The sequence below is a fragment of the Centroberyx gerrardi genome, chromosome 5, assembly GCF_048128805.1.
Source record: "Centroberyx gerrardi isolate f3 chromosome 5, fCenGer3.hap1.cur.20231027, whole genome shotgun sequence".
NCBI lineage: Eukaryota > Metazoa > Chordata > Actinopteri > Beryciformes > Berycidae > Centroberyx > Centroberyx gerrardi.
The window spans coordinates 9,843,875-9,871,558 of record NC_136001.1 but is presented as its reverse complement, the minus strand read 5'-3'; the positions used below and the strand labels follow the sequence as shown (position 1 = coordinate 9,871,558).

Genomic DNA, 27,684 nt, shown 5'->3' with positions numbered 1-27,684 from the left:
CCTTTTTTTCATCTCTTCATCTTCTTTTCTTTTCTTTATGCTTTTCTGCTTTTTTCTGTTCTGTTCTTTTCTTCTTTTGTTTATTTCATCTACTCCTTTCCTCTCACCTTGTCTTCCCTTGTCTCATCTCCCTTGCTTTCATGCATTTCATTGTAAAAACATGGCACTATGCATATGTCATCCCACCCTAGGCCAGGGCCTCTGTTACGTCCCATAAAAACGTGATCCACTCATCATTCATCATTCTTCCTTCTGAGATTATTTCCTTGGTTCATCCCCAACCAGTATCCTCTCCTCTAAATGGACTTTTACCTGTACCCAATCCTGTGTTTGATTTAAGTCCCCGTCCATCTCTGCTGCTCCACAGACAAATAGTGAAGCTGCTGAGTCAGGACAAAGACATTCACTTTCCAGTATCCTCTGTGTCGACTGTTAATTGACCTGTATACCCTCATCTGATTGGTTTAGAACCCTGTCCATCATTGCTGCTGCAGAGACACATGGCAGAACTGCTGAGTATGGACAAAGACATGGCCGCCTCCTTCCTCAACAGTGTCCTCAACCAGCTCAACTGGGCCTTCTCTGAGTTCATTGGCATGATCCAAGAGGTAAGACGAAGTGCCTCTGAGCAAGGCATTGCAGACGTGGAGCTCCTGGGTATCAGTGTGCCTTTTAGCAAGATAATAATCAGGTTTGAAATTCAACTAACTCAACTGGTCTCCAAGTTCCTGGACCAGGGGGTAAAAAGATGTGCCTCTGAGAATGGCACTAATTAAAGGCAGGGGCCTTTTCTCTCTAGGTAAATTGGTTCCAATTAATGCTGTTCTTCAGAGCAAAGCCCCAATTTATTAAACATGATCAAGAAGCTAAGATGGCTTTAAAGTGATATTTCACTTTAAGGCCCTTTTAGCCCCTCATCTTGACATGACTCCAACACTGAAGCATTCTTATCTGAACATTCCCTGGAATCTGTAGTGACCACCAGGTGTTTTCAATCTCCTGCAAAAGATAACTAGACAAAAACAATACTCTCTCTAGTTCATCGTCTTGTAGAAGCATGACTCTCCAACTACAACCACTGAGATCTGTAATAGGAGGCAAAGCAAAAGTGAATGACATCAGCACTGGCAATTTGGCCAGGCATTGTTGGTTTCTGACGGTTCCTGAACTTAAACAGGGTTATGCATGTCAAAAACGACCAATGCTATACCTAAATTTTAAATAAACCCAATTATGTGCAGATTACTATTGGATTATATTGCTAGTGACAGGCAGAAGCATCACAAATCACAGTTCATAATTAAAAACAAAAGTTAGTGACATTTTGCAGGTAAAAATAGAAAACAAATATTGGAGTGTTTATGCACTCTCATGGGGGATAATACTTGAACCATATTAACCAAGGTTTTAACCAAATTATATAATGAACATTCAGGCCACTGGAATAGTGCCTAGATCTATCCCTAAGGCTCTGCTATGTCATATACTGTGCCAACTGGTTGAAATTACCTTAAAATACTGCGAGTACATACATTTTTTACATGGGCAACTCCATTCACAATCAAACCCCTGACACCAGCAGTGTTAGTACCATGCCCTACCCATTGAGCTATACAGAGCCTGTAACTTACATCTACCACAGTATTAGTATCAAAGACACTAAAGCAGGCAACATTTAAAAAGAATTAAAGATTTGCTCATTGTTTCCCCATGTTCTGTGATTATTCTGGGTTTCAGCGAAATGTCCCAGTCCCATTTATGTTGCAGCCTCATGATCCTTGATTATGCTCCAGCCTGAATCAGTCAGCGGAGCAAGATGACTAATGTCCTATAAATCACCAAACTTAGCATAATTTAGTATTCTAATTGCTCATAGTCCTTCAGGGGTGTCTAGTATTTTCAGCACCTCGTATACATTCAGCATTACTATTTTCCATTCCGTCAGTGACGCACAGTGGACAGCTTTTCATAGACACTGCCTACACTGTTAGGAGTGTACGTTTATGAAATCTTTTTTTTGGTTGAAAATGTGTCTTTTCAAATTCAACTTTCTGAATCCAGTGTTCTTAAAAGTATATTGGGCACCCTGCCATGGCAGAAAGCCCAAACAACATTGTTCTGTCGAGGGGAAAAATAATCAAAATAAAACTTACCGGGGCTGGCTGGCAGTTTGATTGGCTGCTGGACTGGTTGGTTGTCAGGTTGACTGACTGGTAAACTAATTTGCTTGCTGACTTGGTTTCAGCTCCACAGGAAGGCTGAACAGACTAAGAATTAGTCAGCAGCAAGGGAGCTCCAGAGAGCTACTCAACCAGCTAATGGATAAAGAACAGGGTTTTAAAAGCCCTCAGAATTGATCTCACCTTAAGCTATGTTTCAGGGTGGATTCATTATTTTGCAGTAGTTTCATTTCAGGACTTCACAAGTGTCCTATGAAGCTCTGCCTGCCTGTCTATTATGCTATTGAACATGGATTCTATGCTGCAATTATAGACTGGAAAGTTAAACTTTGTTTTTTAAAAATTCAGTTTTTGCACTGTAGCCTTCTGTGGCCGCAGATACATATGAATTAGTATCTGAGGCATATATCTTTTTTTTTCTGTCCCTTGCTATCACTTCCCTTCTTCCTTTCCATTCTCCCCCTTCTCCATTCTTCTCTACCTTTTGATCTCCTCTTCCTCTACCAGATCCAACAGGCTGCAGAGCGTCCAGAGAGAAATTTTGTGGACACGCGCCAGCTTAAGGTATGTGTCTCAGCTCTGGTTTCTTAAACTATGAGTCAGGACTGATAGTTCAGTGGATCTCCTTTGTATGAGCAGCATTGCTTCATCCTCAGTGCCAGGCTTTAACTAGCCTGGGCTGATGATGAGAAAGTAAATATCTCATTTGGGTCAGAGGTTAAGCTTAGAAACTACCCATATAGGCAGTATGGCAAAGTTGACCCTCTGTATAGCCAGCCAACTTTTTAAAATTATACATCGTATGAACAGATCAGAGATCCTGTGAGTGGAATGATGGTGAACCAATAGTACCAGCCACATGATGTGTCCTGATATCAATATGTGAAAAACTGTCCAGGATAGGAGATATGAGATGCTAACTGCTTGTCACCAATGAGTTTGAATTTAAATAATTAGGGCCCGAGCACCGACCGGTGCAAAGCCCTATTGTAATGCAAGGAATTATTATTATTATTATTATTTTGTTAGGAGTTCGTTAAAGTATGACCCCTGTAAATGGCAAAAAATGCACCAAAATGTCACAATAAATAAAAAATGGCTGACTTCCTGTTGGGTTTAGGTCATGGCATCAATAGACTTTTTTTTAAGTCTTGGGATGTTACATGTGCCTACCACATTTCGTACATGTAGCTGAAATGTACCGCGAGGGCTACTTCGTTGAAATTTTCTAGGGGGCGCTATCAAGCCATTTTGCCACACCCATGCACAAGACCCATAAAATATATAATTTTTCACCACTTCTGACGCATATGCAAAGTTTGGTGAGTTTTCGAGCACCTTTAGCCCCTCAAAAATGCAATTCATTTGGAGGAAAAATAAAAATAATAATAATAATAAAATAAATTGTTTAATAAGTTATGCATCAGCTATATGGTAGAAATCAATTGTCCTCATCTCCATGTAGTCTTTGGGTTGTTCTCCTCATTAACTCAACTAATTTGTTTCACTGGGAAATTGATGATTTAATAAAAAAAAAAGTTAAGGAAGCGGAGTAAAAAATCCCTTCCCTGTCCATTAATGGAGCTTTTCACATATTGATTTTGCACAGTACCTCCAGCCCATGAGATTAAACTGCACTGGTCTCATATCAGCTTAATGAGTTGTTTACTGAGGTAACACTTGAATCAACCTTTCACTGCGTGCCCTAATTGTGTGCTTAGGCTTGCCTTTTTCACATAAAGTCAGCCCTTCCATTGATTTATTATGCAAAACCTGACAGTCTCCCAATCCTTGCCCTAGGTGTGTGCAACGTGTTTTGACCTGTCAGTCAGCCTGCTGCGTGTGCTGGAGATGACCGTGACCCTGGTACCAGAGATCTTTCTGGACTGGTCCCGCCCCTCTGCAGAGCTACTCCTCAGACGATTGGCTCAGGTCAGTTCAGACCAGGAATGATATTTATCATAATGTGATTCTTTATACAAGTTCAAGTTTGTTTATTTATATAGCCCTTTATCATATGCATGTCTCAAAGGACTTTACAGAGAAGGAGCCTACCTAGATCTAACTGATCAACAATCAATCATCGAACAGAATGATGAAGGACAAATATCAGGAACACACAAGCACAAACACAGATTTTAGTAAGACATAACAGCCTACTTACTCTACATAGCTTAACCTACCTGGCACCACCAGCCTTAGACCCTCAATGCATACAAGGAAAAACTCCCAAGAAAAAAAACCTTGTTAGGAAAAAAAAATGGAAGAAACCTTGGGTGGGCCACTGGGAGGCAGCTCAAGGACACTTCAGCTGGGCAGATGCTTGCCAACATTCGGGCTTGAAGGTCCCCTGGTTGAAGGGTGGTCTCCTTAATCACTAGGAACAGGGTTCCCACGGGCCTTGAAAAAACTTGAAAGGTTGTGGATTTAAGAAAAATAAAATAATGCCTTGAAAGTTTTTGAAAATGAATTTATGGCCTTGAAAATACTTGCATTTTTTAAAATTCAAATTGAGCAACTAAATTCATCAATATGCCTCAGCTCTCTGGACCTTTCTCCTTCCTAGCATCAACACTTCACAACCTGATGGAGATTTGTGTTGATATAGCAGCAGTATTAAAATGAATGTTTTCCCCATGAGTTCCTGACTTGAAAAAAAAAATTGAGTCTGCGACAGACAAAGGAAGAGGGGGAAAAATACAGAAGTGTAAACACAAGATCCAACGTGCACGATAGCTGAGCTGGAAAAAAAAGAAACATGAATGTCTTCTCCCTCTTTTTTTGGTGCAGATTGCAGCACAAACCACAATTGCTGCAAGCTGTATGGGCTGCGTGTTTGTTTTTGGTATCAGAATATCGCAGAAAAATACGTTCTTGCGAGTGCAGGCGTACCACGAAAAATCATAACTGCTTAAATTTCAGTTGTAAAATGTGCGGCGCTCCATCTTTTCATTGTCGCTTATGATTGGAAAAATCTTTGAATGTGTCCCCGTCTTTAGAGAGAGGGCAGAAAGTGCTGAGTCATCAGGGGTTGCTGGGCTTATTGTTCAGCTCTCTCCTTTCCTTCAAGTTATTGTTAACCTCCCTGTTAAGTGTTAGGAATGAGCTCAGAAGGGTAGGAGAAGTTTGTCAGTGAGGTCAACAATACAGCAACGGCCGGAGGACACAAATGCATTCAGATCCACACTCACACACGCACGCACGCACACACACACACACACACACACGCACGCACAAGCAATAAAAGGGCTTCCAAGTGTACCGCACTAGATTGTTAATGGGCAATAATTTTATAATGAAGGTTGCTGGGATCCTGTCAAACTCATTAGAGGTCCTAGAATGGGACGCTGCTTAATTCTTAAGAATCCTATTTCGCAGGACCTTGCGGCCAAGACTTGTTTTCATGGTCTTTAGAAGGATGTGTTAATCTTATCTGTGTGTTTGTGTGTGTGTGTGTGCGTTTGTGTGTGCACTGCTCTGTGAGTGCTGTGTTGCTCCTAGCTGCAATCAGCTAGTAATTGAGAGCTACATCTGAGAAGCAGCCAGTGGCTGCTGTACTTGAAGACTGCTCTACATTACACTACATACACACACACACACACACACACACACACTCTCTCTCTCTCTCTCTCTCTCTCTCTCTCTCTCTCTCTCTCTCTCTCTCTCTCTCTAGGATGTTATTTTTTTGGCAATTTCAGGTTTTGTAGACACACAGCTCATATTAATTTCAGAGTCTTGCTTACCTGACCACCCCTTATTGATCACCTCGCTCTGTTTGTGCATCTGTCACATGTGATATCTCAGTCACCGCTGATCGGATTGTGACAAAACTTGGGGAAATGATGCATCACACCACTGTGTCGAGGCACTTTCAAAATTACACTGATTGGGCCCTGGGGGCGCCTCATCACTCATTCGTTCCTCCATGAGTCAGACAAGATATCTCAGACACCGCTGATCGGATTTAGACGAAACTTGGGGAATTTATGCCTCTCACTACAGCTTTTTGTCATTTTCAAAATTACACTGACAGGTCCAAGAGGAGCGCTAAATTTACATGTCAAAACAAGGTGATGTATTTATTACTGATTGGCCCAGAGCGGTCTACATCATTCATGGGCGACGACACGTTTACTGTTGCCTTGTTAGTCTCTCTCTCTCTGACTCTCTCTCTCTCTCTGTCTCTCTCTCTCTCTTTCTCTCTCTCTCTCTCTCTCTCTCTGTCTGTATGTACATGTCTGTTGTCTGTTTATCTATCTATCGATCTTGCTCACTCTCATTGCTTTGTTAGCTTTTTTAACTTGGTCACCCAATCAATGAAAACCACTTCTTTTAATCAATCAATCAATCAATCAATCAATCAAACTTTATATTTTATGAAACATTTTCAGTTTTTTTTTTTTTGGTTAATTACATTACATTCATGGAATTTGTGCTCTTTGCCTCTACTGTTGTACCATTCATTTTTAACCTATATTTTGAGTCATCATTCTACGTTAGTTCCTCCCTGTGCTGTGTGTGTGTGTATGTTCATTCATGTGTCTGTGTGTGTGTTAGTGTATCATTCTGTGTGTGCGTGTGGGGAAACACGGTTTGCTCTTCTACTAATAAAGTGCCTGATTTCAGCCTTCCACTCAATCACACTTTCACCCCCCCTCGCTCTTTCTTTTTACCTCCATCATCAGCACCTGATTGTCTACTCAGTAATTTCCTCCCCTTCTTCCTCCCTCCATCCATCAATCCTTCCATCCATCCACATTTCCCTCCCTCCCAGTTATCGTCCATCCCACCCTCCCACTGTCTGACTCACACACTAAACCTTTCCACCCTTCACACCCTTCAAACTGCTTTCTCGCTCTCTTATTCCTGTTCTTACCTTTTCCTCTGACAATCACTCTTGCTAAATGCATTCAGTCAGCCGTACATCCATTCATACACACATAGTAACATGTCTACACGTTACTGCACATGCACACATACATACACACATTAATTCATTCATTCATCCAAGAAAAAGCGTGCCGTGTCATTTGACTAGCAAGCAAAGTTGAGGACTAAGCTATTTTGGTGATGCAAGCAATGTTGGTCTAGTGTTTAGAGAGAAAACTTGATAATTTAAAGGTTGCAGGTTCAATTCTTCCAATGTGTGTCCTTTTGAATAGTACTTGAGCAAGACACTAAATGCCTGTGTGCTCCCTTATTTTAAGTCGCTCTTGAGAAGAACATGATCTAAATCACTAAAATGTTTTTCATGTTTTTCAATGTGTATGAAGGTTGGTGTGTACAGTAACTTAAAAGTGGTAATCCCCCAAATTCTTGTTTTTTGTTTTTGGTGACATCTTTAGTGCTAAGCGCTCATTGCTGTGGTTTTCTAGCTCTGCACATCCTAGAGATCACTTGTCAATCAAACGGTGTTTTCAGTACTGTGATGTCTTCTTCCTTGGATTTTCTGTTGATGAAGTTTCCGCAGGTGGCGCTCTTTTCTTTCTGCTCTGCCACGGTGGCTATCGCTGCTCATGCTAACTAGCCAGTTCTTCCAAACAAACCGCTGTTGCTCAAGCCAGAAAAATAAAACGCATCACTTCCTGTGCGCCACAGGATTTTACCGGGAAAGATCCAACACTGGCTGTTAAGAACAGCAAATGTTAAGGATTTCATGAATCATGAACTGGGTATAGTTTGAGTCACTCAAACTATGTGTTTGTTGTTCTGTTGTAAATAGCTAAACATGAGCGTCACTATAGTTTGAGTCACTCTTATTTTTCACTCTGATTCTTTCTTGTCTCTCTCTCCAGCTGTTGAACCAGGTGTTAAATAGAGTGACGGCAGAGAGGAACCTATTTGATCGTGTTGTCAACTTGCGACTCCCAGGTACACACACGCATACACACACACACATTTCATTTTATTGCACAAAGGTAATTTCCCATAAATAATGAAAATGTGTGAAGGTACCTGCAGAGATCAATCAATGAATACAGTCAAACACTTAAACAGCAATGTGATTCAGACGTAGTAAAGCACTGGACCAGCCGTGAGTCGATTAAATGGGGAGAAAAATAGAACGTTTTGATTGTACAGAACAGATTGTCAAGATTCCTTGCTGAGAAAGTTATTATTCTCTCTTTGTTCGAGCAACAGGACTTTCAATTGCATGTGGGGTTGTTGGGGGGGGGGGTCTTTTCACACTTTGAAACGATAATTTTGCTCAGTAGTTAGACTCCAAGCAGGACAGGTGATTTGTCAGAGCAAACCATGTAACCCTACGTTGTAACATGGCTCACGCTGCCTCAATGGTATAGATTTTAAAAAAAGGAAATAGCCTAAAGTATTTAATATGTTATGCTCCACTGGTGTTGATAGAATCATTTGTTTATCTGACCTTGCACAGTGACTACGTGCCTGAGTGTGTTTGTGTGCGTGTTTTTAACTAGCAGCATGCCTAATATCCAACATGCAGTATTAAAAATCAGTGGCAGGAGAGATGAGGTGAGGAGAGGAGAAAAAGGGCATTTCCACACTAACTGTGAGGATTGGCAAAGGGTTTGGAAACTTTGTAGTGAAGACTTTCTGGGGGAGTGAGGCTTTTTTGGCTGGCCTCTTTTCACTTTGACAGGGCTCCAGGTTAGGGCAGAAAGCTAGGATTAGGGTTAGGGTGAGGTTAGACATGTTTTAGTTAAGGTTATGTCGCTAGCAAGGTAACGGTTCCGCTCAAGTACCTTAAAGGTCCTTGTGTATCTACATCTGGTACTCTATAATGTAACTTTGGGCTTATAAGGATAGGGGAGTAAGAGATTGCATATAACAGGGTAGCTCTTATCCATTGAAATTAATTTCTAATTCAGCATGTCAAGAGTACAATTAGCTGTACCCTCCAAATATCTGGTTGGCCTTTGTGTATCTATCTATTCATATAAGTGTGTGTGTGTGTGTGTTTGTTGCAGGTCTGGAAAGTGTTGACCACTACCCCATCCTAGTTGCTGTCACAGGCATCCTGGTTCGAATCCTTGTGGATGGAGAGAGACAGGGGTAAGAGGTTGTGTGTTTGTGTGTCTGAAATGGCATTTAACCCATAATACATCTGAGCAGTGTTTTTCCCCTGGATGTAACTGATTCCTCACAGAAGGATTTTTCATGCTGGATTGTAGGATTTTTAGCTTGTTTTTACTTGGCTGCAATAGCCCTTTGACAATGCTTTAAAAGTGGTAATCTGCAAGATCTTTGTTTTTTTGATTTTGGCAACATCTTTAGTAGGGGTGGGAAAAAAAATCGATTCACTTAAGTACCGCGATTTTTTTTATTACGATTTTTAAATCGATTTTTTGTATTCCTGAATCGATATAATTCAAATTCAATTGCTTCGTTTTAGTCTATGCTTATTAGACGAGGTGGAAAGAAGTTACCACTTTTATCCAGCAGATGGCGAAATGTATTTGTGTTGAGGTAGAAGGGTCTAGACTTTGATGGTCAGCAGCTCCAGAACCGGGGAGCAGTGCGTATTTAAGACACAGACATCCGTGGCCCACGAAGAGTTAACCATAAAGCACACACCCCCTCCCCTCGACTTGCCTGAGTCCTTCGTTCTGTCTTGCCGATAGATGGAGAAACCCTCCGGCGTGACGGCACAGTCGGACAGGCTGGGCTCCAGCCACGTCTCGGTGAACGCCAGAACGCAGCAGCTCCTAATGTCCCGTTGGTGTTTAATCCGTGCGTGCAGCTCGTCGAGTTTGTTGTCCAAGGACTGAACGTTAGCTAGCAGAATGCTGGGCAGAGGGGGGTTGTTGTTTCTCTGTCGGGTTCTGCACAGAGCCCCGGCACGCTTGTTTTCCTCCGTCGGCGCGCAGTTAAACAAAAGATTCAGGGGAGTACGTGGTCCGCGATGTCAAAAGTCGGCTTTAAATCCGAACTGGCTGACAATCGTAACTCCAAAAGTGTTTGCCGATCATACTGAATGAGTCAAAGTACCGTATGTGCAAAAAGAACCAGTAATACAAAGTAAATCCACACAAGTTTGCTGAGTTGACACGGAGCTCTCAGGTGCATTCCATTTGGCCAAAATGCGTCCTCTCCTCCGTCCTTGCGGCCTCGTCTCCTCGCTGACTCGGCATCCAAAAATGAGCCGCCATCATGAAGGACGTTCCAATTGGTCAAAAAACGCATGAAGGATCCTTCATGTCTCCTCGTCAGTGCGGCTATCGCACGGCGCACCGGAAGTCTTTTGAGCACTAGCTTGATGAGCAGGAACAGCTAAATGTAGCAGTTTACTTCAAAAAGTATATTTATTTTTTATTCATTCTATTGTACATTTTATGTACCACTTATATGCAGTATAGCAATGATGCTGCTGAAATAAATCTCAGAAAGACTGACTGACGTGATGTGCATTGTTTTTGGAAATATGACTCATGATATACAGTCTCTAGAAGTGTATGATTCAACTTTTTCCCATGGTCTAGTGTTAAAAAAGCAAACGAAAATCGCAATAAAATTGCAATATCGAATCGCAATACTTGTAGAATCGCAATACTTAAGAATCGCAATACATATCGAATCGGCACCCAAGTATCGTGATAGTTTCGAATCTTTAGTGCTAAGCAGTCATTGCTGTGATGTTTTTGCACTGTATTTCCCAGAGATCACTTGGAAATCAGTGTTGCCAGTGCTGTGGTCTGCGGTGTCGTTTTACTTCGATTTTCTGTTGATGAAGTTTGAATTTCTGTAGGTGGCGTTCTTTGCTTTGTCTGTTCAGCCACGGTGGCTATCGCTGCTAAGGCTAACTACCCAGTTCTTCTTCTACTTATTCCAAACAAACTGCTGCCGGAAACGTAAAGGTTTCATCAACTGCGCATAGGTTGAATCACTATTGTTTTATATTAGTCAGCGATGTAGAGTAGCAAAACAGACATTTATTTATATGAAAATGTCACATAATTTTACTCTACCTAATACTATCCCTCACTGAAACATTGGCCAATACTATTGGTTTTTCATCTACTTCATTTGATTGAGCTTTAATTAAAATGGCAAGTCCTCCACTGACATGGCTCGGACAAATCCAAACTCATTACCTCTCAATAATTCTCAAACCAAATTAAACTGTGAAAGTCTGTTGACGATTGCTGGATGTGCATGAAATGATAGTGATAATAAATCAGCTTTGTTAAATTGCGTTTTGGGGAAGTACCCCTTTAAGCCACCTATACTTGTATACACTTTCTTCGGATTAAAGTTTCCGCCAAATTGTCCCTAACAGTGTTCTAATGTGGCTGAAGGTTGTTTATGTGGTTAAGTGGATGATTGGGTTTCTGAAGTTCTAATCCCCAAAGAGTGCCATTTCACCATCGCACCACTGCCTCGCTGGCAGCAGATAGTAGGACGATGTTTTGGTTCTGCTCTTTTTATCGCTGCAATCACTCCACACACACACACTCACACATATACTCTCAATTTCTTTGTTTCTCATAAACACAAACGCTCTCTTTCTCTCTCGCTCTCTCACTCTCTCTCTCGCACACACACACACACACATACACACAATCAGAGCCACAATGGGGCATATCACAGGGTGTTGATGGGCTGCAGCATGGAGGAAATTCAATTACCAGACGATAAAAGCTTCGGCTGGTGCCAAAGAAAACCACTGGCGGAACGAGGTTCTGCAACTGACCACTCCACTCAACTCTGGCTCTGACTCATTTGTTAATTGGCATCATAGCTATGATGTCCTGAAGCAATAAAATGCATGTGGGCGTGCGCATGGGCATGCATGTCATTGTAGGTGTGTGTATTTGTTTTGAATGTTTTCCATTTATGTCTGTGTAAAAAAGATCCTAAGAGAGAGCAGAGGACAAGTTGCTCAGATCTTTGACTTTTCAGTAGTGGTTGCAATATGCTGTGTGTGCGCGCGCGTGTGTGTGTGTGCGTGCATGTAACAATACTAATAAGTTATTTAATACAAATTCATTCCAGTGAAAATATAATGATATTAAAGTGACTGTGAGAAGTTAGAAGGGTTTGTTTTGAACATGTACCGAAGCAACTGTCAGTTTTTTGGCTGTAGGCGACTTTGTGAGAGGCATGTTCAACAAACAGTGCAAAGTCTTTTTGGCCTAATTTTTGCAAATCCCTCTGAGTCTCTGCCTCTCTCTCTCTCTCTCTCTCTCTGCCTCTCTCTCTCGCCCATCTCCCTCTCTCTGCCATCTGATCTGCTGCTATCCTTTCATGTGATCTTGTCTTTGCATGTGTCAGGCTACACATGTTTTAATATTCCGCCGTGTTCTCGAGCTTTTGCGTCATGAAATTGGTTGAGGATTATTCTTTTTTTGTCTTTCTCTGTGCCCTGTTGGCCAATACTTCTGGCTCAGCAATTCATAATCCTTGTCCTTATCTTTAGTAAAACCTCTTTTTGTCAGGCTTATCCGGGATATCCGAGTAATTTCACTTTGTAAGTCACAGATACACACTCACTCTTGCTCACATACACATGCATGAATACACACACACACACACACACACACGCTCTTTCTAACATGGGCACACAAACACACAAGTACACACTTTGTCTTACATACACACAGATGCAGATATACATGTACGTATAAACACACATCCACACAGACCTGCACAGACACATACACTTAAAACCATTTTACATAGCAGTTAACCAAAACACACACACTGCCTCAGCGCGGACCTGTGGGTCTGCTGATTAATGTAAAGGGTAATAGCCTGCCCCTGTGTTCCTTTTTCAGCAGTGTCTCTGCAAGCACTTTGCTGGAAATAGACTGATAATATAGGTTGATAAAATAGACTCACACACACACACACACACACACACACAGTTCCTTCCCCCAACTAGATTCTTGGATTATTATGGAGGATGAATGTGTTGTAGCAGCACAATCCCTTGGCTTACCTTCTCAGTACATAGTCTAAACACACACGCACACGCACACACACACACACACACACACACACACACACACACATACAACAAGAAGAGTACAGATGATGGTTACCCAGATAATAGGTAGGAGGTACACGACACTTAGCTTTTAAAGCCATGACCTGTGGTTCCTAAAGCGCCACAGTCACTTGGAGCATTAGTCACACGCTAACGGAGGCATTGAAATGACAGCAAAGATGGCAAAGGAGGTCTGGATTTTCCACCAACCCACTGGCAGCACCTGTTCATTATGCAAGCTCACAGGTTATGCTGCCTGTTGATGTGATGTAACCTGTGAACTTGTTCTTTTGATTCTTGTTTTTGTTTTTTTAACCTCAGTTCATCCAGGGAAGGAGAGCTGTGTGTGTATGAATACATGTGTCACTGACACCCAGCTTCATACAGACAGTTGCACACACTCATACCTGGGCGTTGCTCTGTACAAAAGTCTTCTACTGTTGTACTCCATCATCAGCACCTGATTGTCTACTCAGTAATTTCCTCCCCTTCTTCCTCCCTCCATCCATCCATCCATCCACATGTCGCTCCCTCTGATCGTCCATCCCACCCTCCCACTGTCTGACTCACACACTAAACCTTTCCGCCCTTTCACACCGCTTCCTCGCTCTCTGAAGCAGTTGGGGGTTAAATGACTTACTCAAGTGAACCGTGGTAGTGTTTGGTGAGGGAGGGGCAGAGCGGTATTCATTCACTTTCCCCACACAAATGATTGCATAGATTTATACACAGTGAAAGTTGGTTCGGTGTGTGCGCCAGATGGGCTTAGTGGAATGGTTTTAACTCTATGGCATTATTCAATTTACAGTCAGGAAGTAGGGTAATAATGTTGACTTGTGGCAATATGGAGGCGCTGGCAGCTTTGTTTATGTCACTTCATAGTGCCGCTGCTGCCAGATTCTCTATTTGCTACAACTCACTGTGTGCACACCACTAGAAACCACATCACTGTGCTGCTGTCCGCACTGCGATTTGAGTTAGCTGATTGCTAGCTGAAGCGCCAGTGGTGTTTGAATGACATGTGGGGCATTTAGCATCTCTAGTACGTGATTGGCTGCTGATGGGGGATGTTGCCTAAATATTCAACTGCAGCCGACTTTTCCACATCGGCAAATAAGGAAACAAGGTAGTTGCGGCCTACATTTGTGGTCAAAATAGAATTAAATTACTTCCGGTGACTAGAGTTGCTGGTGGTGTGGACACATGGGTTTGTGGGTCTTTTTGGGTAATCCTTGTCAAATTAATTTCCACTTCATCCTTGTTTTTTTTTTAAACCGCCATAAAAAGCCCCAGTCTTACCTAACTGCTTGTTATAAAGAAGCCAACTATCATAAGAGCAAGAAGAAAATGACTCAGCCTGATAATTGTAAGGCCAGATGAGGGGAGAGAGAGACTAGACCTGTCAAAGACAGATAAGGGATTATTTAATACTTTTTTTTTTAAGTTGAGCTGTTTTGAAGAGCCATTGTTTGGTGCTGATAATTGGTCGGGTTGAAGGGAAATACAATAAATGATGTTACATTTTTGGATTGTTCTTGGTTTTCAGACATCTTTTTTGGTAATTAAGCTAATATATCAGAGGTTGTCTTCTCTGTAGCTTAATTGGTGTCTTTGGAGAAAGATCAGTCAAATTTGGGAAAAAAGGTGGTTATGTGTGTGTGTCTACGTGTGTGTGTGTGTGTGTGTGTGTGTGTGTGTGTGTGTGTGTGTGTGTGTGTGTGTGTGTGTGTTAACGAGAGACTGCTGGTGAGACACCCAGTCTATATCCAGAGTTTTGTCAGTGTTAGGTTCCACCCACCTCTGAGTGTTAACTGATGTCTTCCTGAATCTCAATTCTAATTGCTCCCAAGACTGGAGAGCTGACACATACGAAGTGTGAAGTTGACGCCAACTTCCTTCCTTCCTTCCTTCCTTCCTGTTGTTTCTCTCTCTCCTTCACTCCGTCTTTTACCTTCTCTCTCTCTGTGCTGTGAGTCTTTGTTTCTCTGTCTCTACTCAGTAGTACTCTTTCTCTCGCTCCCCTGCTCTGTCCTTTTCTGCTAATTTACATGCTTATATAATGAACAAAATTGTGTTTGCATCTTTGATTAGACAACCTGTGCGATGAATGAAATCTCAGCGGGCAAGCATGCATACCATTTGTTCGCAACTTCATGAACTTCAACCCGACTTGTAACCTTTGTCGCATGTTGTCACCTTTCTCCCTCCTATAACTCACTGATGAGATTCAGCCCCAATTAAGCCATCCTATACAAATAAATAAAATGAAAACATCAGGTTCTTCAGGAACTTCCTTGTAGCACACTGGTTTGAAAAAATTGGCAACTTTTTATCTTAATATACCATCCAAGTTGTATATATAGACCAGAAATACCATAATAATAGTCTCAGTTCCCTTCTATTTACCATCAAAATGAGGAGTTAAGTTGGGGTGTGTTAAGTTTGCAGACTGAGCAGCTAATATGTTGACTGGTATTTCATAAAACCAGAAGCTTCAGGTTTTTCCTCTGATTGTGTCAGATAGATGGAGAGGTATGGGTTCCCGGTTGTGACTGATAGTGAGCCTTATCTACTGTATAGGGAACCATTTACATTCTGTGCATTCAGAGCTGATGCTCTTATCAAGAGCGACCATGCAGAGTAAATAAAGTCCACTCCTGTTGCCCAAACTTCTAGTCGTCTTAGGCTGTTTTGTACACTGTCAGAAAAAAAAGTTGTTTTCTGAGAGTGTATTGTGTATTCGTTGTTGACCTTAGATATTAGACCTAGTAAGTTCTCATGAGTTTGTGATGGTGTTTTAGTTCATCATTAAGCTGACGTCGACTCGTCTCTGGCCGTACCCTAATGAATGGTTTGAGATGTAATGTTTGGGGAATGTTGAGCATTCCCGAGCGATAGCGCCGAATGTTGCACTAATGGGATGCCACAGGAAGGCATACTGCACATTAATGGACTTGCTGTGATCAGTGACCTGATTGCTGAAATGAATATAAGCATTAGCATCTTCTAGTCTTTGGCTGAACCGGGTTCTCCAAGGCTATGGCCAAGGAGACTCAGGATATTCATAACCTAAGTTTAAAAGACCTTTGTTTGAAAAAGAAAAGAGCAAATAAGAAAAAACAACAGCAACATGGCTTAGCTAATTATGTCTCATGGCAATAGGCTGAAAAAAATAGCACATACTGTACATTGCTATGGAAAAAAATTCAGGACAAATGTAAAGAGAACTCCTTAGCTCGCTGTCTTTGTCCCTGCAGTGTAAACCTGCAGCCTATTGATTATGTTATGTAAGCTATGTAGAATTGCACTATAGCAGAGAGAGAAGGGAAGGGTGAGCAGTGGGGAGAGATGAAAAGAGATTGGACCTGTACTTGTTAATAATTAAAGGGCAGTCCCCCCCAAATGCAGAAACTAAACTATGTAATGCCTGTGATGTAGGGCAGTTCAAACAAATTTGCAGAAGAAGAGTGCAGAAGTCCCAGAGCCAGAAACAAGAGAGGCAATATGCGAGTCTGTGATTTCAGTCAGAAACACCTTTTGTAGATCTTCTATTAGGTGAGATGTTTTTATAACCCCCTTGTCTTCTGAACAAATTTGTAGTCGGTTTCATTTTATTACTGTATAAATAAATTAAAACCAAAACTTGGCTGGATTTCGTGACAGTTTATGCTTCATGTCAGCACTACAGTGAAACAAGGCTCAGGTCTCCCATTCATTGTCAATGGAGCAGCTCTAGATGTTGTCTCTTGATGACATCACAGATCTTTATCTTTATCTTACAAAACATATTATTCCCTGTTTTTTAGCTTGGAGGAGAGTTGTTCATGTTCATATATATTGGTCTACATGTCAAAGAATAACGGAATATAGGAATAACGTGTGAATTTGGCTTTGAGTGGATTGTAACTTTTAAAGAGTGTCTTTACCACTTTATCAGCAGCATACTACCTTACCTACCAAACCATTTTACCTTTGGTAGAGCAGTAGTGGTGAGATGCAGTATCAAACCATTTATCGGATGTTATGTCATTTTCAATGCCAGCCATTGTAACATTATACATTGGTGGGTGGAGGATTGGTTATAGGCATTGGTTCATTGCCCTGCGGCACATGAGCAGTACTTGGTTTTACCAATACAGGATCAAACCATCAAACTTTCAGCTACTAGCTACAGAATCTCCTCTAGCCAACCTGCCACATTATGCCAAAACGTCAAGGGCTGGGAGTGAGGAAATAGTTGATGTTGCTTGTGTCCTTCAGTGTGTGTCGGTACACTACTAATGAGGTAGTTATTGGGTGTTAGTAGTCCTTTGTAGTCTCTCAGTGCTGTTTGAAATGGAACGAGGGCTGTTACAGATGAGCATGGAGAAAATAAAAAAAGAAAGAAGAAGATAACAAGCTAGCGATGTACACACCTCTAAGTTCCCACCCCAATTAGCATATTTTCAGATTGTCTGCAAATCAGTTTTGTATTTTTGTAAGTCTGTCTAATATGTAGTCACATATTAACCATATTAGCCATATTAACTTTTACATTTTTCACTCTGGTTGCTGTCAACAGACTATAATTTGTAAGACTTACTTTGCAATGCTAACAGGCATTAAGAGAGACTAGTAGCGTTGGTAGTGAGTTTGCTGTACCCCACAAGTGCCTTATGCTATCTATGCCTTTCATGGAGGGATGGATGCTACAACTGTAGTTACTGTACTGCCCAAATGTTCATACTGCCAAAGTTAACTTTTTCTTTCCCAATTCATCCACCGACCCTGGTATACTTTGTTAGCCTACAACTAAGCTGATATGAATTTGACTTTTCAAACACTAATTTAATCAATTTTATTTACCCTTGCATAGTAACAGAAAAGACAGATAGAAAACATTAAGTGGGCTTGCTATTTCTTTAGGTATTTAGGATTGTTAGTCAATACCACCATGACTAACACATTTTCTACAGGAAACTCTTGCACTGAAATGGGGAAGCAGATACAGGGAATCATGAAATCACGCTAAAGTTGATACAAAATTGATTCTTATTCACCAGTTGTGTTTTTACTGCTAGGTCGTTGAAAGAAATTAAAATGTAAAAATACATCACAGCACGCAAACTATGTGTGTGTCTGATGGAAAGTAAAGAGACATGGAGAGGGGTTGACAGAGAGAGACAGATGAGGAAGAGGAAGATGAACAAATTTTCATTCTTGTGAGGTCTTTTCTCCTTTTTTCCCTCTTCTCTTCTGCTCTGAACCCCTGGCAGCTCAGACTGCAGCTTACCAGTGCACTGATGAATTTGTCATTATGATATATATGATTCATAGAAAGACGCTGCGTGTGATTTATCATACTGATCCAAGTACAGAGGTTGAATTCATTATTGCGGCCTGCATCTCACTGACTGTAAAAATATGCCTGTCACTTTGTTTATGGTCTATGGTCTCATTCAGCTCAATTATCGGGTTTGCTGTTAAGAACTAAATTCACTTAAAATTGATAATAATTGTGGAATTGGATTCAATAACAGTTCACCAAAATTGATAGGGATCAATCAATCAGGTTAAAAAGGAACAGATCCCTTAAGAACAGAAAGTAATGCACAACTGGTTTAAAAATACTGTAAAAATCTGAAAATGTGCATTCAATTGTACCACAATAATGGATAATTGGCACCAGTATTGGTCATACCTAATACTACTCATTCATTTGATAAACTGGAACATTACACTAAGAATACACTGTACTACACTATGTTTTATTTTTAAGGGGAAAAAAAAGAAATCGTACCCAAACCACATTGTAATGATAGTCTATTTGGAGGCATTACTCTGTAGAACAGTCCGTGGTACAAGCAGTGATTCCTGCACTTTTCACATCAGGTTTGTCTTCATTTCAGATCAGTTGTCTGTCTCAGCACTTTCCCCAGCTGTAGCTATGCTAAACAGGTACCCTGCAGGATCTCAGTAAATTCCTTCATCAATCATGCTGTTAGCCAAGCTGCCCCGCCCTTCTTTGCCAATAGTACAGCGCTTCTTAAGGTCTTGCAACCTACAGTATATTGTCAGTTTGGCTTTACTGTATTTAAATTTGTACAACTTTCCCTTTTTTAACGTGAAATATCACTGCTATATCACTGATATCCGAGCTGGCCATGTTTCCATCCTCTCATCTTTCTTATTCACAAAATGTGTTGACTGTATGATTAAATAATTAGGGTTTATAGCAAGTGTTCATTGCAGCGTGTAAAGACACCTGCTGAAATATTTCATTTAAATTTAATTTTTAAGCATTATTTATCTATATTTAATTGGCCCCAGAGGCTTTCTTCCATCATCTCACTTTAAGATGCTATTCAGCTGACAGATAACATCATGAACAGGCATTAGTTTAGTGGTCTAATCTCTTTGCCTAAGGCACCACAGCAGGTCTGTGCCCCGGCCGCCCAGAGATCGAATTCCATCAAGGACTCATCCTCAGTCTCCCCTGCCTCTTATTCCCCTCATTAGGGTGTCCACACATAATAGCATTTATTGACCAGTGACTATAGAATACATCAGCATTGTGTTGACGTTGTTATTGAAAATCTGCAGGTCCACGTTGGGGTTATTAAACGCCACATCTTTCGTCCATCCCACTGACTCGACAAAGATCAATGCAAACATAAGGATTGACTGCCCACCGTCTTTTTTAAAGAGAAGAAAAAACACAGGGATAATCTACTCACCCTGGACTTAGTTTGTTTACCATATACATCCTTACTCATCTGTTCTATAGGATGTGTTGTCTTCTTAACAATATCTTACTTATTAGTAAACGCTTGAATGGACACCCCACCAGTTGAAAGGAGCAGATTTTCTTATGGACTGTATCTATGTGGGAGGGGAGGGGAACCTGTGTGTCAGGGCAGGAGGATGAGTGGCAAGGTGAAAAGGGGAAGAATTGTGATACGTACCCTTGAACTACTCTTGGTTTTATTTTATTTTTATCCACTGAATACCTTCTGTTTTGTGATTCTAAAATTTTCTCAAATTTAATAAGTAATTGTAATATTGCGAATTTTGTAATCCTATGGTTGGCAAAAAAATAAAATTACAAAAAACAAAAACAACAACAAAGGGAGCCTAGTAGTAGCCCTCTAGTAATGGGCGGACATGTAGCATACCTCTTTGACGGTTGAGAAAGGGAGAGAGAGATGGGGAGAGAGAAGCGAGGATGGGAGACAGAGAGGGACAGACAGAGAGATGAGAGAGACAGAGTAAGACCGAGAGAAAGACACACACACACACACACACACACACACACACACACACACACACACACACACACACACACACACACACAGAAAGATAAGGGGGGAGAAGGAGGAGGAGGAGGTAGACAGTTTTGGGGAGAAGGAGAAGACAGGAAAAAAAATATCAGAGATAGGGAGGGAGAGGATTAGGCTAATGGTGCCTTTTCATGGTTGATGCTGTATAATATTCCCTGACTTAAAATTTGAATCCCCCCCAAACTATGAAGATGGTATGTGTGCATGTCCATGTGCCTGCGTATCAGCGTGAAAACAAACCGCAGCATGGTGACCAACTCACGTGGCATCAGGCAGCAGATGATGAAGTAGCTTGCATTTCATTAGCATAGTTAGCACGGCTTCCCGCTGTATGCCCTGCCGGGTCCATTATTCATCAATTCGGTCATTCTTTACCTCTTTCTTTATTCGTTCATCCATCCATCCGTGACATCCATTGCATTTCCTCTCTCTTTGTTCGCTGTTGTATACATTTGTCTCATTTAGTTCACCATACACCCTGAAACAAGTTCATCACCTAATGTACAGTTATACTGGCCTTAGTTTTTACATTTCTAAATTTTTTTAGTATAATTATCTTTGAATTTCACTAAAAAGCAAGTCAAAATTAATCTTTCAGAACCTTTTGAATTGTTTCAAATCAAGTGAGTTTATTTACCAGTGCAGTAACCAAATGACACTAGTTTAGATTATGTTAAAGTTAAGTTTTAGTCACTGAGAATGAGATGTAGAACTTTTAATTAAGATGGACATGCGATATTAGTTAAAACCAAGCTCAAGTGACAGTGTATGAAGTCATACGCTACTTTAATGTTTCCCCGTCCTCATTATAAGCTGTACAAAATAAAATCAGTGGGGAAAATACTCAAAATACTAGGTAAGACAGTACTGCAGCAATGAAACATGCCATTTTGGCTGTGTTGTGTAACTACAATGTGGCATCCAGATGAATGCCAAAGCACATCGGTGGGTTAGGTCTAAATCTTTATTAATTGCAAGAGGAAAGATGCGTGGAGAGGAACACTCCAATTCAGATCCTTAATTTACTCTTGTGGACTTGTTTGGGTGTGTGCTCTTTTTCATCTTTGTTTCATATTATACCACAGTACTGCATGTTGCCTAATTTAATGGGAAAACATGGTACACTCGTCCCCTGAATAGCCTCAAGCTGTGTTCTGAACTAATTTCATGTCCTAATGCATCTCACATGGAGCCTGCTTTGTTAATAGGTTTTGGCCACTGGTGGGTGTTGAAGTGTTTGCATGGAATAAATCAGTTAGGCAATGTTCCATTTATGAAGAGCTACACTCGACAGCCATACTGTGGGTGAGCTTTGTTCCTGATAGTGGAAATGCCCTGCAAAAAAATAAATAAACAAAAACAACAACAAAAACACCTTCTGAGGGATTGAGGGAAAACTTGTTGATTTGAACCTCTCTAAACGACCCTGTTAACTACTCCGATTTAATTTAATTTCAGTCATTTTCAATATATTTGTTTTTCATTCCTTTTCCGCTCCGTACCCCCTCATCGTTCCCTCCCTCTGCCTCCTTCTATCTCTCTTCCCTCCATCCTTGAAACCCTTTCAGGCAGCTCTCTGTCTCCTCCTCCATTCTGACTTCCCTCCATTCTGTAGAGCTCCTTCAACAGCACTTTTTTTTTTGTCATTTCCTTTCCGCTGTGCACAAAAGAAATCATGCAAATTTTTGTCTCAATCTCTGGTGCTGAAAAACCTTACACCAGCTCACTTCTATTCATTCTTCCTGCTCCCCATCCCTCCATCCCTCCTTCTCTTCCTCGGTTTTGTAGACCCCGTTCCTCTCATTCCACCTAGTATCTCGATCCCTCCCTCCTTCCCTCAGCTCAGAATCGTCGTTTCCTCTTCCCCCTCTGATCCGCGGTTTTACAGAAAATCAATGGTGCTTATTTTTGTCTTTCTAGAGTGTAGAAAATCTCGCAATAGCTTTCTTCCACTCAATCCTCTCCTCCCTTCATCCCTCCTTTCCTCCCTCCCTTTCTCAGTATTGCAGAGTCCTTTTAACAGCTTCCCTCTCATCCTCCTCTTCACAGTGACTTTTTTATGGTGTTTTTGACCGTAATTTTCATGTCCATCGCTTCCATTTCTTTTTTCCTCTTTCCCTCTGTTCACATCAACGCTATTAACGTCTCTCTCTCTCTCTCTCTCTCTCTCTCTCTCTCTCTCTCTCTCTCTCTCTCTCTCTCTCTCTCTCTCTCCTCTCTCTCTCTCTCTCTCTCTCTCTCTCTCTCTCTCCCTCTCCCAGTCCTCCTCCCCTCATAGTGTAGAAAATCAATGGTGCTAATTATTGTCCATTACCCCGGGCTGAAAGACATCAGAAGCAGCTCACAGCCATCCAAAGATTAGATTGAGACCAGGGCTAATTAGCTTAGCAGCTTTGGACCATGAGAGGCCTGGGCTCTGGGGATGTTGTTTTTTCCACTACATAAACCTAGCCCGCTGAGATTTTTATTGCTTTGTGCAATAGCTACTTTGGCTACTGATACCTCTCTGTTGGGAGTATTGTTTTTCGATATGTAGTCATATCCCACTGGGACTAGGATGGTAAATGGTTTTGTCTGTGAATGTTTCCCTTTTTGGTGGGGTTGGACATTGTTGACATTGTGATAAAATGTTCTAGAGTAATATACAGACTATTTTCTGTTTAGTCCACGCAACTTTCCACAGGGTTCAAAAACACACACAAAAAAAATCCTAATTTACGGATTATCTGTTGAAAATCTGTTTCAGTAATATTCCATTGCTTTAAAAAAAAACAGGTAAAATACACATTTTCATGAAATGCAGACAGACCAGAATGACAGTTGTTTTTAAACAAATGATTTTACGTCATTTGCTACGTTCCTTAATTTTGATTTGGTGGCTTAACGATGGTGAAAAGCCAGACTGAGTTCAAACAGAATAAAAGCTTAACCATCCTTCACCGACATCTGGACGTTGTGATAGGTATTTTAGATGATTTTCTGTATGATAGTGATTCTGCTGATTCAACCCGTTCTCCACGAAAAATTCACTATCCCAGAATCACAGAAAACCAGGAGATCTATCTTTTGTATGTCCTTTACTGTCTCCTTTCACAGGATGTGAGGTGCCAAGTGTGCCAGTACTTATGTACTTACCATGTAAGTTACCATGTAAGTTGTTGATATGTCTCTATCCAGTTTCACCAAGACAAATTATTGTACATTTATTGGCGAATAAAGAGATTGTGATTCAGATTGTCAGGAGGGTTTTTACACTATCGGCCAGCTTGTTTTTGTTTTTTTTAGCTGTCTTCCGCTTTAATAGAAGACTTGCCGTATGGTTTTGAGTTCTCGGCTCACAGTCTCATAACTGTCCAAGTGTGAGCTGAGTAAAGTATTCCCCTCTCCCTCTCCCCCTCTCTCTTTCTCTCTCCTCCACCCCATTCAGATGATGACACCGCATAATGCATTTGACCGTAGGACTTTTCTCCATTTCCCCCTCCCGTGGCAAAAACACACACACACACTCAAACACACAGCGTTTCCACGGAAGCTTTTATTGACCTGCTCCCCCTGATTGGGTCAGAGTGATTGGAAATGAGTGGTATCGCCATGTGTTTCACTGTGGTTGCATCAGTGCCGGCTTATGTTGCTCTTTTATCAGTTGTGTTGCTCTTCATCACAGAGCGCCCTCAGTTTCACTGCGTCCTTTTTTTTAATTTGACTCGTCAGGAAGCCCTTTCAAAAGTTCCCGTCCATTGTTATGCTTCATCAAGTCTTCTAGTAACAAGCTATTTAGATAGCACAGTGTTATCAGGGTTTACATAATGAGTTGGAAAGGAAGCCGAGAATGAGTTGCAAGCACGCAAACATGCATGGATACACACACAAGCACTGCACACTTGTATTCATACTTGTAGGCTATAGTCATGTTCTTATTGTATGCAGACTTGTATACACACACACATTGTGTAATTTGAAGCACGGTCCTTTCCTCGCACACACTTGATTAGCTGGAGGCTCTTTACATGTAGAGCAAATTATTATTCTCTGCTCTGTTGACTAATCGTCAGCGAACAGAGAGGCCTTGTACTTCATAACAGAGTGGCCAAGCCATACTAATTATCCGTTTGTCTCCTTTACTTGACCTGCTTTTATCATAACCAAAAGTGATTTATACCTCTGTCACCCACATTTGTTGTGATCCTAAGAGGAATGAGGACAATGCTTGAGCTCAGGTTTAGTTTGATTTGTTTTATTTGATGATAAACACATTAAGAGTGGGTAAAAACATTAAAGATGTTAGAATAAAGCAAATAAGCAATAAAGAGACTTTCCACACACACACTTTGTCTCTCTTCCCCTCTACCCGCTGGCCCGGAGGCATATTTCCAGACCTCCAGGCAAGAAGATTAACCTTTTAAGTAGCCTGCTCGGGCCAGTAGATTTCAAAGTCCTAAACACACGAAACACGTTATCTCACTTAATTTTCTTGCAGTAACATAATGGTGCGTTGTTGATATTCTGTGAATTCGCCTGGGTGATGTTAGGTTATTGCAGTCCACAAAGTCTGAAAATGAGATGCTTCATCTTTAGGGGCTTATCCTGCTATTGAAATAAATAAACTATTAATTCACTATGAAATTGAAGACACTTTTTTTAAAAACAGTGTGTGCGTTTGGAGACACGCCACTGACGGCTCATACGAACAATTACGTTTCAAAATATAAAGCTCCATAGAACAGAATATACCATAGAAAGTGAAAGCATTGACACGAGCCAGTCTCCTTTACAACACAACAACACAGATTGATCTGTGCACCACCATCAATATAGAGCAATTGATCTGTACAGCTGGACTTACACAAGACAGGTGTGTATGTGTGCATGTTCGGGGTGGTGAGTGTGTGTTCAGTCATGTGTGCTTGCGTGTGTGTGAGGTGTACCCTGTATAACTATGTGTCTGTCTGTCTAACAGACATGGCTTGCCCAGTTCTGAACAGTACCATCAGTACTGTCGAATGTAACTTCCAGATGCTGGCATCCATCTTGTTTTGTCTTGCTGTCAGACCTACATCAATGCTCACTGCTTCTCCGTCTCTCTGTCTCACTGCAGCACACAATGTCAGTCAATCACACAGCCTCAAACACACTCTCTCTGTTTCCCCTTGCTACATGTCCCATTGTTTTCTCTCTCTCTCTCTCTTTCTCACACACACATACACACAGAGCGGCAGAGATGATGCAACTCCATCCAGGTTCCATGATGCAAGGAGGGCCCACAGAGGGGCCCGACCAAAAGAAAACATCCCTTCTTTGCACACAAAATGAGTACACAGATTCATCAGCTGTCACTTATAGGGAGGAGACCCATAAAAACTCTCATACCCGGGCCCATTGTAAACGAGCTCCACCAGAGCACAGATAAGTCAAATTAGATTACTGGCACTGTGGCGGTTCGCTGACATGTCGACAAAGTGCACTCGGCATCCGACAGTCTCCGTTGGCAAGTGCTGAATTTTTCAGTGAGAAGTTCACTCTTTCTGTTAACTTTCTGCACTCAGTCTAAGCTCTCTAACGGGAAGGCGGGTTTGCGGATTTGTGGTTTGATGCCATGTCACATGGCAATCATGATTGTCGCTCATTTTAATACAACTGCTTATTTATGAGAGACACAAAGCACATCAAAGTATTTATTGCTTGGAAATACCAAATATGATCACAGAAGACGAGATAGTAGACAACAGGACAAATTTGTTTTTACTTTGAGAGACAGGAGAGACAACTGACCTAACTACTAATACTTTCTGTTTTGCTTTGTGTGTGATTGAATAATTGAAACGTTCTATTGTTCAATTATTTTTTATTGATATTATTGCTACTTTTATTATTTGTCACTGTTTTGCTTTGGCAACAGATACTGAAGTTAGTGCCAATAAAGCTCATTTGAATTGAATTGAATTGAATTGTGTGTGTGTGGTTGTGTGTGGTTGTGTGTGTGTGTGTGTGTGTGTGTGTGTGTGTGTGTGTGTGTGTACATTTTTGGGTGGGTAGGGTGGATCCCTAGACTGACTTAATTTGATTATTAATTATAAGCCCCTGGTCTAGTTTTTGTTCAACATTGATTTTATTTCTTTGTGAGCAGAAACTCAAAGGGTATGTGAGCTCTCTTTGTGGCTCACCAACTGAGAACCACTGCCAGAGTATTCTGTTTGAATCTGATTCCCATAGCTCATGTAGTAAGTCATATATCATGTAGGAGTCCGTCTCTGCCTCAGTAGTAAAATGCACTGGACACTCATTGCTGAAGGACAAAGTGAAGTATCTGTTGAAATCTTTGTGAGCAAAAGTGTTTCTGTTACCTAAGATGAGCTCTACAGTCCCAATACTGATGCCCAACAATGCATATGCAATGGTGTGTGTATTGACGTTTCTCAGGGAATCAATAGTGCTTTTTTTTTTGGTGATGCTCAGAAGATAACAGTATATGATTTACCATCAATCAGTGAGTACAGGTTCAGTACTTCTTGTAAAATCCTCTCTGCTTAGAGCTACATGTTTTATACACACAGCAGACTTTGTGAACAAGTAAAATGTGTTAAGTCTAAATCAAAAGAACAAGCCATAAGCCAGTAAATAGATTTTATTTACTCATATACTGTACATTTCAGTGCAATGCAACCACATTTCATTTATAGTACTTTTCTTCTTGTATGTGCATTCAACATTCACTTAATGCCCCAGTCATCATCAGTCCTTGCATTACATATCTACATTTCATCTGCTACAGTGCATCAGACAAAGACAGTTCTGATGTTACATATCTCCACTGTCCTGCCGAAACCTCACATCTGTTTATGTAATCGACAGCTGGCATTGTTTCCCCGTTTCATGACCTGAGGGCCAAGGAAAATCACTAGTAAAGCTTGGTAACATTTTAAAAAATATATGGGTATCAACTGGAAAATTAGCCAGATTTTCCCAGTTCCTGTACTGTCCTGTACTCTTTTTTTGGGATGTATTTATTTGTTGGGGCCACTAAGTTATTGTTTTACCCCACACTCTCTTACTCGTACTAATCTATATTATGCTAAGGCAACTCCGATTATTACATGTACAAATAATCACCATTACCCCCTCCAACACCATCATCTCTCACATTCTCTTCATACCTATTCTTTGTTTTAGGTAAACTTGACTATAGGCAGAACCAAGCAGGGGTAAAAAGGCAAAAAACAAAACT

General features: G+C 41.1%; 1 protein-coding gene across 1 annotated transcript in view; it reads left to right on the top strand.

The window, feature by feature from the left end:
• rnf123 (ring finger protein 123) overlaps positions 1-27,684 on the top strand; it is a 148,242-nt gene that overhangs the window by 46,020 nt on the left and 74,538 nt on the right. Inside the window, exons 32-36 of the mRNA XM_078283673.1 lie at positions 469-608; positions 2,688-2,744; positions 3,981-4,112; positions 7,976-8,051; positions 9,125-9,209. Coding sequence (XP_078139799.1) covers positions 469-608; positions 2,688-2,744; positions 3,981-4,112; positions 7,976-8,051; positions 9,125-9,209 — 490 coding nt within the window. The remainder of the gene's footprint in view (positions 1-468; positions 609-2,687; positions 2,745-3,980; positions 4,113-7,975; positions 8,052-9,124; positions 9,210-27,684) is intronic.